This window comes from Lissotriton vulgaris, chromosome 3_1 (genome assembly GCF_964263255.1).
Source record: "Lissotriton vulgaris chromosome 3_1, aLisVul1.2, whole genome shotgun sequence".
NCBI classification, from domain to species: Eukaryota; Metazoa; Chordata; class Amphibia; order Caudata; family Salamandridae; genus Lissotriton; species Lissotriton vulgaris.
Window position 1 is genome coordinate 9,478,318 of NC_141689.1, and position 14,649 is coordinate 9,492,966.

General features: G+C 50.2%; 1 protein-coding gene across 1 annotated transcript in view; it reads left to right on the top strand.

Moving 5' to 3' along the window:
• LOC147725812 (NACHT, LRR and PYD domains-containing protein 3-like) overlaps positions 1-14,649 on the top strand; it is a 280,887-nt gene that overhangs the window by 134,200 nt on the left and 132,038 nt on the right. The window contains exon 5 of the mRNA XM_086959989.1: positions 5,118-6,825. Within this exon, the coding sequence (XP_086816115.1) occupies positions 5,118-6,825 (1,708 nt within the window). The remainder of the gene's footprint in view (positions 1-5,117; positions 6,826-14,649) is intronic.

Here is a 14,649-nt window from a genome sequence, read left to right on the forward strand (position 1 = left end):
TTTCCCCCTAGGCTGTTTTCCTGACATAGAGTTAACAATTTAGATGCTGTGGGTGCTTTGCCACTGCTGATCAGTGTCAAAGCACAAGTGTTCCCTGTGTAAAGTGTAATGGTGATTGGTCGGCCATGTTTGCCTTACTAGTAAAGTGCCTTGTGATGTGCACTGTGTGTGCTGGGGCTAGTAATGCAAAAGTGCGTGGAGAAGGGAACTCAGGCCTGCAGTCTAGGGCCTGCACACAATTTGCTAAGTTTGCATGCTGTCCTGAAAAGTGCAACTACTTGTCAGGCCTCACTTTCCCTTTTACATTCACATTGGGCACCCCTGTGGTAGGTCCCGGGTAACCCCTGGGCAGGGTGCAGTATAAGTAAAAGGCAGGACATATACTGAGGTGTGTGCTATGTCCTGACAGTGAAAAACACTCCATTTCGTTTTTCCCTGGTAAAAGGCCATCCTGCCCATAGGACAGAATGGGGAGGCTGGGTATTGTGTTTGTTAGCCTAGCTTCCCATAGGTTTAAAATGGAGAGGTAATGTTTAGTGTGTATGAATTCACAGTGTCATAACCCATCTTTATATGATAGTGATGTTGTTACTTTGTGTTCTGAAACCACTCTTTTAGAAAGTGGCTGAGTTTTGTGCTCTTAGCATTTCTGTGTATCTCTGCTGACTGTCTGGATCTTAGAGGTGAGAGGAGCTGGGGTGGGTCTTCACCCAGGGAGGGGTTGAGATGTCACCAGGCTGACCTGCATCTGGAGAGTATGGGGAGGAGAAGCCGGGGAGGTGAAGGGGCCTGTGCTGGTGCGATAAAACAATTGACCCATTTTCTGCTGAGTGATTAAGAAACCAGACCCCCAGTATCAAAGGGAGAAAGGTGACACTGGGAGGGAGACACTCAGGACAGATTTAATCAGGGGTCAGGGACCCCTGAGCACAACGGAATTCAAAGACATTTAGGGGTATAACTATGAGAGCTGAGACCCCTGAACGTTGGAATTGAAATGGATTGAAACTGAAAAGGCTTGGACCCATTTTTTGGTCAAGAGGAACCTCTGCTGAGGAGGGAACAACAGAAGAGACTCCTGGGAAGGACTAATGCTTGCTTCGTGATCTGGGGCTGGTATACAGTTTGCTGTTTTAACCAAGGAAGAGGCTGTTGGGACTGTGCTTTGGGCGCTGGGTTCTCCTGCTTGAAGAAGACTGTGCTTTGTGCTGTGTCTTGTTATCCCAAGGGTCCCAGGTGAGCTGGCTCCATGTTTGAAAACACAGGAACATAAAAGTTTCCGGAGAAGTTTCAAGCGACGCGGTGGGCGTGTATTGTGGCAGCTTGAGACCCTCGGAAGGTGTGCCCTGTGTTCTTGGACACACGGGGGAGAAGTGAGACTTAAATTGATAGAACAAGTCAGCAGCACCCACAATGAACTACTGGGTCCCCTCTAGACATCTGCCCTCATATGCCCACTGAGCTCATAGAGAGTTGCTCCTTCACAACTAACTGTAATTAACCCTTCTTTGTAATTAGGTAATGCCCAGTGGGACTTGAAGGTGGAAGTGTCATGACCCCTTTTATAAATCCCACATTGAATGATATCTCTGTCACCTTAAGGGCAGCATCCGACAGCATCCCCCTGCTTCCTCCAGCATCCACCAATGTCCTTCAGCGTCCTCCAGCATCCTCCAGCTTCCTCCAGTGTCCTTCAGCAGCCTTCAGTATCTTCTGACTCCCTTCAGCATCCTCCAGTGTCCTCCAGCTTCCTCCAGTGTCCTTTAGCAGCCTTCAGTATCTTCTGACTCCCTTCAGCATCCTCCAGTGTCCTCCAGCTTCCTCCAGTGTCCTCCAGCTTCCTCCAGTGTCCTTCAGCAGCCTTCAGCATCTTCTGACTCCCTTCAGTGTCCTCCAGTGTCCTCCAGCATCCTCCAGTGTCCTCCAGCTTCCTCCAGTGTCCTTCAGCTTCCTCCAGTATCTTCTGACTCCCTTCAGCATCTTCCAGCGCCCTATGGCATCCTCCAGTGTCCTCCAGCATCCTCCAGTGTCCTCCAGCTTCCTCCAGTGTCCTCCAGCTTCCTCCAGTGTCCTTCAGCAGCCTTCAGTATCTTCTGACTCCCTTCAGCATCCTCCAGTGTCCTCCAGCATCCTCCAGTGTCCTCCAGCTTCCTCCAGTGTCCTTCAGCAGCCTTCAGTATCTTCTGACTCCCTTCAGCATCCTCCAGTGTCCTCCAGCTTCCTCCAGTGTCCTCCAGCTGCCTCCAGTGTCCTTCAGCAGCCTTCAGTATCTTCTGACTCCCTTCAGCATCCTCCAGTGTCCTCCAGCTTCCTCCAGTGTCCTCCAGCTTCCTCCAGTGTCCTTCAGCAGCCTTCAGTATCTTCTGACTCCCTTCAGCATCCTCCAGTGTCCTCCAGCTTCCTCCAGTGTCCTTCAGCAGCCTTCAGTATCTTCTGACTCCCTTCAGCATCCTCCAGTGTCCTCCAGCTTCCTCCAGTGTCCTCCAGCATCCTCCAGTGTGCTCCAGCTTCCTCCAGTGTCCTCCAGCTTCCTCCAGTGTCCTTCAGCAGCCTTCAGTATCTTCTGACTCCCTTCAGCATCCTCCAGTGTCCTCCAGCATCCTCCAGTGTCCTCCAGCTTCCTCCAGTGTCCTTCAGCAGCCTTCAGTATCTTCTGACTCCCTTCAGCATCCTCCAGTGTCCTCCAGCTTCCTCCAGTGTCCTCCAGCTTCCTCCAGTGTCCTTCAGCAGCCTTCAGTATCTTCTGACTCCCTTCAGTGTCCTCCAGTGTCCTCCAGCATCCTCCAGTGTCTTCCAGCTTCCTCCAGTGTCCTTCAGCTTCGTCCAGTGTCCTCCAGCTTCCTCCAGTGTCCTTCAGCAGCCTTCAGTATCTTCTGACTCCCTTCAGCATCCTCCAGTGTCCTCCAGCTTCCTCCAGTGTCCTTCAGCTTCCTCCAGTATCTTCTGACTCCCTTCAGCTTCCTCCAGTATCTTCTGACTCCCTTCAGCTTCCTCCAGTATCTTCTGACTCCCTTCAGCTTCCTCCAGTATCTTCTGACTCCCTTCAGTGTCCTCCAGCATCTTTCAGCGCCCTATGGCATCCTCCAGTGTCCTCCAGCATCCTCCAGTGTCCTCCAGCATCCTCCAGTGTCCTCCAGCATCCTCCAGTGTCCTCCAGCTTCCTCTGAAGTCCTCCAGCTTCTTCCAATGTCCTGCAGCGTTCTCCGGCATCCTCCGACACCCTTCGGGGTCTAGTGAAGGGGGATAGGAGCACACTGCTGACACGTCTCAGAGTCATTACCTCTTTGCATCTTGGTCGATGTAGTATGGTGTTTTGTGCTGAGTACAAATTTCGAATATGTCTTAGTTAATGCCAAATTTTTAAAGCGTATTCCTGGACATGTGTTTCTGGATTCCTCCGTCATCAGTAGGGAAAATAGTAGTAGGTTGCTGGAAATGCTGCCGCTCAATTTTCTCAGGCATAACTCCACTCAGGGCACTTAGATGTGCAGGACATTTAACCTGGGCTTCTATTGAAATTCTATAATGCATATTAGCAAGCACATTATCGCTATTTTAGCGGCAGTTTCCTGCAGCTAAAACAGCGATAATTTTAACGAGGCTCTTGCCAATATGCCCCGCAGTTAGTCTAGAACTCAAGCTGGGGACCTCCAGATCCCCCTCAGTGTTAAAGGACAGGACCCCAATGTGTGAGAGATGCTTCCTATGGGTGCTTGTAGCCGTTCGAGAATGGCTGGCCTTGAATCTTTTAGACCTAAATCCATCAAAAACAAGGACTATTTTGACAAGTAAATTCACCACAATCTCTTGGACGCGTGGCTGTGGTCTAATCACCTGGGGTATCCCTCTGGACCGTATACGTTGCGATAACTATAACTTGTTTGTCTAAGAGTGCGTCACAAACTTCACGGGGCAGATTTACAAGAAACTGATGCATCTCTGCGTTAAAGCTGAGATGCGTCAGATTCCCTGTGCCTGCGTGCGAAACCCTTGCGCCAACATGGATGCGCGTATTTACATTCCAGCGCACCATGGTGCAAGAATTGACAGAGCTGTGTTGCAAGCACGACACAACTCCAGCAATGCATGTTGAGGCCTTCTCTCACTACACTGCGTCACTCCTTATGCCTGCTCCAAGTAAGTGTAAGGTTTTACAGTGGCTCCATAGAAGTGGTGCAGTAAAATCTTGTCGATTTCACTGCGTCACTTCTACGAGGCTTTTTTGCGTGGGAATGCCCACCCTGCATACATTAAACCTGACTCAGGTTTAATGCGGCGCAGGGCTTTACAACTTGACACAGCTCCCTAGATGTGCCATGTTGTAAATGTGATGCAACGTCGCGCATTGTTTACACCACCACTGCATCACAAAAAGTGTGGCAAGGGGCTTGTACATGTGCCCCTACATTCTTTCATTAAAGTGTTACGTTTAGTCTTGTGTGAACTTTTACCACTCAGCCACCTCTGTCAATTTAAAAGGAGCATCACAAAGTTTCAATAGGTTCAGGACACTGCAACACCTTCGCTAGCTACCAGTCAGCAAACATACAGTATTTAAAACTTTCTGTATCAATTATTGCTTCTAACTTTCACAGGGTTCCAAGTTTTCACGTAACAAGTGTGTTGTGTCCCTCAACCGGCCTTGAGATCCATGAAGACATCCCTAGTTCAGGTTTCAGAATTGAAGATGTTGAAATGGGTGGCAGAGAGTTCAAGGTTCACGAAGCTCTGGTGTAAACTCCATTCTTTTGAATATTAGGAATAAATGTGCCCTTCTGAAATTCCTTGATAGTTTAAAAACAGACCTCTTCTTTTTCTGTCTGCGGAAGGTATAAATTCTGCCCCCTCTTTCTGTGGCGATCAGTTGGATAGCGCCAATCCTGCCTATGTGTGTGGGTGGGCGGGCTTAGTAAATGTACAGTTCTCCATCAGAGTTGTCCCTATGTCCCTACTCACTCACAAGGAAGGTTTAACATCCTCTACGCTGATAATCCTGTTTTCGTTCTGCTGCAGAGGTGCTGTTTGCTGATCCGTTCAAATTCAAATGTTGAATTGTTTTCATCTTCAGTCTCGTACCATGAGGTGTTGATGTCCAGAGCTGTTCCTTCTTCTTTCAGATTGTCACGAACGCCATAAGGAGACGCTGCGTGAGCGGAACCGGACGCTGATGGTGAACACCATCTCAGGGAAGGAGAAGGTGAGGTCCTTCCTACTGGAGAACCAATACACAGACCTGGTGGTCATCTCCTCGCTGCGAGAAATGAGAGTGGTGGAGCACGAGCTGCTGGCCAGGGGCCGGGACCACGAGACGTGGCGGCAGAAGGCCATCAGCAAGGAGCTGGAGACCATCCAGCACCATCAGCTCTTCCGGAGCAGCTTTGGGACGGAGAGCAGGTCCACCTCCGTGGCCATCAGCGGCGTTGCTGGTATTGGGAAAACCACACTACTCCAGAAGATTGTCTATGATTGGGCAAGTGGGAAGATTTATGATGAATTCCATTTTATATTTCACTTCAAATTTAGGGATTTAAACCATTATCATGAAACCAACCTCCGAACTCTGATTTTGGATTCCTATCCGTACCTTGGTGAGCATCTAGACAGGATCCTTGCAGAGCCCTCCAGCCTCCTCTTCATCTTCGATGGCTTGGATGAGTTTCGAAGTAGCATCACCTTCTCGAAACTCATTGGAGGTAAGCCTGGCGTCAGTGTCTGTCCAGACCCCACCAGCTTCTGCCCCATCGCGGATATAGTCCGCTATCTTGTCCAAGGGGACATGCTGGGCGACAGCTCAGTCCTGATCACCACGCGTCCCACTGTCCTGAAGAGCCTCAAAAAGTCAGTCATCCACCTCCATGCAGAAATTCTTGGCTTCAACGCTGAGCAAAGGAAAAAATACTTTCTGAACTTTTACAAAGATGAAAAGATGGGCGAGGAAGCCTTTCAATATGTGGAGCAGAATGACATCCTGTACACCATGTGCTACAACCCCTCGTACTGCTGGATCATTTGCTCCTCCTTGGAGACCACCTTCAGGGAAGGCAGTGGAGCAGCCCACCCGCGCCCTCGAACCATCACAGAGCTTTTCTCCAATTACATCTACAACATCCTACAGAACCACCCACGGGAGAGTGGCCAGTCTCAGGATGCCCTCAGCAACCTTGGCAATATGGCCTACGAGGGCGTTTCCAACAGGATCATTGTGTTCAATAAAAGCCACCTGCAATCGCAGCACCTGGAGCCGTCTCAGTTCCTCTCCGGGTTCCTGATGGAGATTCTGCAGACGGAAACCTGCCTGCAGAGCGAGGCCTACACCTTCTTCCACCTCACCGTGCAGGAGTTCGTAGCCGCCCTTACAAAGTTCATCCACACGCCTCCGGAGCAGGTCATGACTCTGCTGGACCGGGCCAGCGACATCAAGGATGGGCGCTATGAAATCTTCCTCCGCTTCTTCGCCGGCCTCTCCTGCCCATGGTACAGGAAGCTTGCCCCCTTCTTTGGCGAGATGCCGCATGACAGCACGCGTCACGTCATAGACTGGGTGAAGAAAAAACTGGAAAGGAAGACGCGCAATAAGAGAAAGCGCCTCAATGCCTTTCATTGCCTGTATGAGTGTCAGAACACAGGCCTGACCCAAGCCATTGTTTCACAGATAAAACAGATCAACTTGAGAAAAATGACCCTTTCACCAGTGGACTGCTACGTCCTGGCCTGGGCGTTCCACTCTTGTGACAGCATCGAGACCCTCAACCTCCAGTCCTGTATCCTCTCCCAGGAGGGTCTGTCAAAGCTGTGCCCTGTTCTGCACAAGTGCACCGAGCTCTGGTAAGAACCCAACGCAGGACTTACAGTAAGCAAAGCTTATCTTTTTATTTCAACTGCAGTCCTTGTGTGTTACAGTAGCCTCTTTTTAGTTATTTATTAGAAGCCACGGGTTAGAGGATCACTTCACAGGTAACATTACAAGGACTTAGTAGTAAAGTCACAAAGAAGGTACTGAGAGAAAAGATGACTGTTGCAGGAAAGGTCTAAGAGGACCACAGAAGCTGACTTAATCTGAGAGATAAATTCAGAAGATGTTTTTTTTCAGATGTAAGAAAATAAGGATTTGTTCTGAAGTTGACCAGGACGGAGCCCCACAGTGTTGGAGGGAAGGAAGAGGAGGTTAGCTTTGAAGTTTTGCTTTTTCTGGCTTTAGAAAGTTGCAGGATTAGGTGGCTTCATTTTCTGGTTTCAACTGCCTGCTAAAATGATGAAGAATTGCCAAAGTGATAAAAGAAAAACAATTTGTAGTTGGCTGGAGCAGCAGATGGCCACCTTGGTAAATCTGTGGTCTGGTGGGATCCGCAGCTCCCCCTGGATGCCTTGCACCATTTTCACAACTGTGAGAGAGCGAACAGTCGATATCATGCAGACAATTGACCCAACAGTCTCATGGATGACTGAGTCAAGGGGACATGTGACCCAGCCCAGTGCCCGCTGCGGTTTGGCTACGTTTGTCCTGCAAATGTCCAACTTTCATTCCTTCATGGATGATTCTCGAGGAGTGAAGGCTTATGTTCAGACAGAGACCTTGTCACAGCTAGCAGTAAATAGCACTCTTGTATCTATCGCAGCGGAGGACGTTCTAGCGTTGAACCTGGAGGAAAAATATATTTCAGATTTGTGGATAATGGGAATTCTGAGAAGTTGGTCAAATATTCAGCTCTTGCTTTATTTGAATGCTCTCTCACTTCTCATCTCGGCCTCAGTTAATGTGCCCTCTCACTTCTCATCTCAGACTTCGTTAATGTCCCCCAAACTTCTCATCTCAACCACTGTTAATGTGCCCGCTCACTACTCATCTCGGCCTCAGTTAATGTGCCCCCCACTTCTCATCTCAGCCTCTGTTAATGTGCCCCCTCATTTCTCATCTCAGCCTCAGTTAATGTGCCCCCTCACTTCTCATCTCATCCTCTGTTAATGTGCCCTCTCACTTTTCATCTCGGCCTCAGTTAATGTGCCCCCTCACTTCTCATTTCAGCCTCTGTTAATGTGCCCCCTCACTTCTCATCTCAGCCTCTGTTAATGTGCCCCCTCACTTATCATCTTGGCCTCTGTTAATGTCTCCACACACTTCTCATCTCAGCCTCTGTTAATGTCCCCCTCACTTCCCATCTCAGCCTCTGTTAATGTGCCCCCTCACTTATCATCTTGGCCTCTGTTAATGCACCCTCACACTTCTCATCTCGGCCTTTGTTAATGTCCCCCTCACTTCTCATCTCAGCCTCTGTTAATATGCCCCTCACTTCTCAACCCAGTCTCTGTTAATGTTCCCCTCACTTCTCATCTCAGCCTCTGTTAATGTGCCCCTCACTTCTCATCTCAGCCTCTGTTAATGTGCCCCCTCACTTCTCATCTCGGCCTCTGTTAATGTGCCCCCTCACTTCTCATCTCGGCCTTAGTTAATGTGCCCCCTCACTTCTCATCTCGGCCTCTGTTAATGTGCTCCCTCACTACTTATCTTGGCCTCAGTTAATGTGCCCCCCACTTCTCATCTCAGCCTCTGTTAATGTGCCCCCTCACTTCTCGTCTTGGCCTCTGTTAATGTCCCCCTCACTTTTCATCTCAGCTGTCTGCCCCCTCACTTCTTATCTCGGCGTCTGTAAATATGCCCTCTCACTTCTCATGTCAGCTTTGTGCTCCCTCACTTCTCCTCTCAGCCTCTGTTAATGTCCCCCTCACTTCTCCTCTCAGCCTCTGTTAATGTCCCCCTCACTTCTCCTCTCAGCCTCTGTTAATGTCCCCCTCACTTCTCATCCCATCCTCTGTCAATGTCCCACTCATTTCTCATCTCAGCCTCTGTTAATGTGCCCCCTCTTCTCATCTCAGCCTCAGTTAATATCACCCTCACTTCTCATCTCAGCCTCTGTTAATGTCCCCCTCACTTCTCATCTCAGACTCTGTTAATGTGCCCCCTCACTTCTCATCTCAGCCTCTGGTAATGTGCCCCCTCACTTCTTATCTCATCCTCTGTTAATGTGCCCTCTCACTTCTCATTTCGGCCTCTGTTAATGTGCCCTCTCACTTATCATCTCAACCTCAGTTAATGTGCCCACTCACTTCTCATCTCAGCCTCTGGTAATGTGCCCCCTCACTTCTCATCTCATCCTCTGTTAATGTGCCCTCTCACTTCTCATCTCGGCCTCAGTTAATGTGCCCCCTCACTACTCATCTCATCCTCTGTTAATGTGCCCTCTCACTCCTCATCTTGGCCTCAGTTAATGTGCTCCCTCACTCCTCATCTCAGCCTCTGTTAATGTCCCCCTCACTTCTCATCTCACCCTCTGTTAATGTCCCCCTTGCTTCTCATCTCAGCCTCTGTTAACGTCCACCTCACTTTTCATCTCATCCTCTGTTAAAATGCCCCTCACTTCTCATGTCAGCCTCTGTTAATGTGCCCCCTCACTTCTCTTCTCAGCCTCTTTTAATGTCCCCCTCACTTCTCATCTCAGCCTCTGTTAATGTGCCCCCTCACTACTCATCTTATCCTCTGTTAATGTGCCCTCTCACTTATCATCTCAGCCTCGGTTAATGTCCCCTTCACTTCTCATCTCAGCCTCTGTTAATGTGCCCCTCACTTCTCATCTCAGCCTCTGTTAATGTCCCCCTCACTTCTCATCTCCCCCTCTGTTAATGTCCCCCTCACTTCTCATCTCAACCTCTGTTAATGTGCCCCCTCACTTCTGATCTCATCTTGTGTTAATGTGCCCTCTCACTTCTCAACTCGGCATCAGTTAATGTGCCCACTCACTTCCCATCTCAGCCTCTGTTAATATGCCCCCTCATTTCTCGTTTCAGCCTCTGTTAATGCCCCCCTCACTTCTCATCTTAGCCTCTGTTAATGTGCCCCCTCACTTTTCATCTCAGCCTCTCTTAATGTGCTCCCTCACTTCTCATCTCAGCCTCTGTTAATGTCCCCCTCACTTCTCATCTCAGCCTCTGTTAATATGCCCCCTCACTTTTCACCTCAGCCTCTGTTAATGTGCCCCATCACTTCTCATCTCAGCCTCTGTAAATGTGCCCTCTGACTTCTCATCCTGGACTTTGGTAATGTCTCCCTCACTTCACATCTCAGCCTCTGTTAATGTGCCCCTCACTTTTCATATCAGCCTCTGTTAATGTCCCCCTCACTTCTCATCTCAGCCCCTGCTAATGTCACCCTCACTTCTCATCTCAGCCTCTGTTAATGTGCCCCTAACTTCTCATCGCAGCCTCTGTTAATGTGCCCCCTAACTTCTCATCTCGGCCTCTGTTAATGTGCCCCCTCACTTCTCATCTCGGCCTCAGTTACTGTGCCCCCTCACTTCTCGTCTCGGCCTTTGTTAATGTGCCCACTCACTTCTTATCTCAGACTCTGTTAATGGGCCCACTCACTTCTCATCTCAGCCTCTGTTAATGTGCCCCTCACTTCTCATCACACCTCTGTTAATGTCCCCCTCACTTCTCATCTCAGCCTCTGGTAATGTGCCCCCTCACTTCTCATCTCAGCCTCTGTTAATGTGCCCCCTCACTTCTCATCTCAGCCTCTGTTAATGTGCCCCTCACTTCTCATCACACCTCTGTTAATGTCCCCCTCACTTCTCATCTCAGCCTCTGGTAATGTGCCCCCTCACTTCTCATCTCAGCCTCTGTTACTGTGCCCGTCACTTCTCATCTCAGCCTCTGTTAATGTGCCCCTCACTTTTCATCTCGGCTTATGTTAATGTGCCCCCTCACTTCTCATCTCAGCCTCTGTTAATGTGCCCGTCACTTCTCATCTCGCCTCTGTTAATGTGCCCCCTCACTTCTCATCTCGCCTCTGTTAATGTGCCCCCTCACTTCTCATCTCAGCCTCTGTTAATGTTCCCCCTCACTTCTCATCTCAGCCTCCGTTAATGTGCCCCCTGACTTCTCATCTCAGCCTCTGTTAATGTGCCCCCTCACTTCTCATCTCAGCCTCTGTTAATGTTCCCCCTCACTTCTCATCTCAGCCTCCGTTAATGTGCCCCCTGACTTCTCATCTCAGCCTCGGTTAATGTGCCCTCTCGCTTCTCATCCTGGCTGCTGTTAATGTGCCCCTATGTAGGGATTATAATTCAATCTGTGCCTCCTTGTGTCAAGGGATACTCAGCGTCCGGTGGCTGGCCTCTCCTAGAAGGTGGGCTGCATTTCGTCTCCACCAGAGAGTTGTACAGACCTTTCAGTCCAGCAACCTTGTCTTGAGGCCCCTCTGTGGAGACCAAAGCTCCAGCCGGGATCGTATGTTGACCAGGCAGCATCTCCACATGCCTCTATGCCTTGATGCTGGAGTTCCCTCCAAATCTGCATGAGGCAGGTTGAGGCTTTTATATGTTATGTCATTTGTTTGACAAGACATAAAAAGATCGAAGATTCTTCCTCAGCTATTGTCAACACAGGCCTTGGGGGTGCTACTGTGCGTCAGCATAGGTTAACAGCCCTCGGCTCCAGAACTACCATTGCTTGGGCAGCCTCTGTGACCCACTGACCGTCCACAGCTCTGCCCTCTTCTGGCTCTATGGCCATCCTTGGCCCCACCCCCTCCTGACCCACTGACCCTCCACAGCTCTGCCCTCTTCTGGCTCTATGGCCATCCTTGGCCCCACCCCCTCCTGACCCACTGACCGTCCACAGCTCTGCCCTCTTCTGGCTCTTTGACCATCCTTGCCTCCCCCTCTTGAACCACTGACCGTCCACAGCTCTGCCCTCTTCTGGCTCTTTGACCATCCTTGCCTCCCCCTCTTGAACCACTGACCGTCCACAGCTCTGCCCTCTTCTGGCTCTCTGACCTCCCTTGGCCCCACCCCCTCCTGCCCCTGAGTCCTTGACCCTGCCCCCTCCTGACCCACTGACAGTCCCGAGCTCTGCCCTTTTGTATGATGCTAGCTCTCTATATAGCGCACTAAAACGAAGTACACTGTGCTGAGAGTCCAGTGGGTTTCTAATTCGTTTTCAGAGGCAACAGTAGATCATACTAACGGTCTATTTTTGGTAGCTTGGGCGAGCAGTTAGGCTTATCAGAGGGTATTGCTAAGCATTTGTTGTAATCATAGAGGCAATAAATGAGACACTCACTCAAGAATAAATCCGAGATGAATTAGAAAAATAACACTTCTTTTTATATATGTTTTAGAACCAAGAACTTTATTCAAAGGTAAGTACTTTTTTTGATATCAACAATCACAGGTAAGTAAAATGTTAAAACCTTTGCATTTACACGCAGGATGCAATCCTATGGGAGGAAAAGTCAGAGATGCATCAAGGTAGGTACGGGTGGTTTCAGAGGTTCACCTTCAGGGTTCAGAGTTGGAGTGTGCCAAGGTCCAAAGTACCACCAGCAGTTATTCGGGAACCCCCTGAATTCTACCGGGAGCAGGGTGCTGATGAGGTTGGTAGCAGAGCATGCTACAGTGAAGTGTGACAAATCCAAAAACAGGCTGCACAGGGGGACGTGAAGCCAAATCAAAGGGCTCCCAAACTGGGGCTTAGGTGGCATCCGGTCTTGGAGCAATGGGGCACAGCCGGTTTGTCGGTACCCAGGCTGGGCGGCTCAGAGCAGTCTGGTTTGTTCAGCTGAGCTGGATGTGCAAAGATGCACCTCGTGGTCAGGGACAAACAGCTGGAATAGGAGAAGTCGCAGCATCTGAGGCGCTCTCGAGGTGTGCCTCAGTGAAGGTGATGTCCCTCGATGGATACTTGGTTCTGGTGCAGTGAGAATCCGGACTGGACTCTCACTGTTGGTATTTGGTGCGGGGCACCTGGGACCATGGGGGTTGAAACAGCACAGCTCCGGTTGGCCCTGGTGTCTTCACACTCAGTGGGGGAGCAGATATGACCACCAAGAACACGAGTTCCTTCTCCTGATCCTCCTGAAGGCGGTGCACCGGACTCTGCTAGTCGGTGCCTTTGGACTGCAGGGGAGTAGCTTCTCTACTCCAACCGAGATTGGGGGCGATGTTCAAATTACTGGCAGGCCACCCAAGGCTTTGGAAGTTCTCCAGCTCGCAAGACAAGTCACTCTGTTGCGATTGTCGAGAGAGGGCTGAGGACGGCAGTGTTTCGCGCCCGAGTTCTAATGCAGTTCTCACCAGCAGCGACTCTTTTACGTCTTTCATCTGTTGATCCGTCGAATCTGAGTTCTTGGGTTCAGGGCTGCACCTAAATTCTCAAATTTAGGGGAGATTACAGGGAGTGACAGGTAGTGGTTAATGGGCTGCCCACCTTTAGGGTGTCTACACCCTCTATGTGGCCACTTCCTGTGCGAAGGGGACTTAACCCTGACCCTAGACTACAAATTCCATCCAAAACAACATGGAGGAATCTGAAAATTGGGGTCCACATCAGCTGGCCTGCCACAGAGGTGCTGCTGGCTGAATGTGGGGACACCTCTGAATCTTACTAACTTTCCCTGCCGAGACCAGTCAGTCAACACACTAGTAGTCGGAAGGTTTTCAGGGGCACCGCCAAGGTGCTATTTGGGTGCATCTATTAAAAAATCCAGCAACGGCATCAGTGTGGGTTTATTGAGATGAGGTGTTTGGTACCAAACACCTTGGGGTACAGTGAAGCCATCATGTAGCTGGGGAACACGTAATCACGACTGTCCAGCCCATGTGTTCATTACGGCTTCCCTCTGCACTTGTAATATCTAAGGATGAACTTAGACGCCGTGGTGACACATCCACTCATGAGTATATGTCCACACATGGGCTATAGTGCACCCTGCCTTCGGGCTCTAAGGCCTGCTGTAGGGGTGACCTACATATACAGCATGCAGTGTTTTGCTGGCATGACACGCAGAGGTGTGCGCCATGCCAACTCTTTGGTTTTCTCTGTACCAAGACAGGCAGGCTGCCATGGCAGTTTGCATGAGCTTGGTGAGGGGCCCAATAGGGTGGTACAATTTTGCTTCTACCCCTCCTGACTCTCTGACAGTCCACAGCACTGCCCCCTTCTGACCATCAGTCCTTGGCCCCTCCACCTCCTGACTCACTGCCAGTCCACAGCTCTGCTGTCTGACAGCTGCTGGCCGGTCACTGGGACCCATTGATGGTTCCTTGTCCTGCTGCCCTGTTGGCTGAGACCTTGGGTTTTGGGGTTCTGGTGTCATCTGCAGAGGATGTAGGAACGTGTACGAATGTCCCAGTTATCTCTGAGGGCCGGAACTTACAATAGTGCCTGTATCTCTCCTCAAAGAACAGGGGTTGCACGCTGTGCCCCGAATGGGGAATAACGTGTGGATCCAGAGCAGTGGGCACAATGCTGCATGTTTCCCACTCTAGAGGGAATGGTAGGCCCAAATCCACAAACGTGCCCCTGGCTTAGAGCAGCTGCTAAATGTTACAGGGGAGTTTTTATCCTGACCCTTGGATGGGCTCCGGGCGCGAGGAGGGGACGGAGGGAGTTCACAGTTTCTTTAACTTCATCTGGGGGGCCTGTTCTGCTCCCCCTGGTTCCGTGGGGCACCTGCCTGCAGCACCCACAGCTGCCCAGACGTCTTGGGGTCCTTGTCTCTGGCATGGAGTTATCGGGTCCAGAGCTTGAGGACCCAAAAATGCCAGGCTCAAAGGCACCCAAAACTTGGGATCACCCAGATTTGTTACAGGAGTT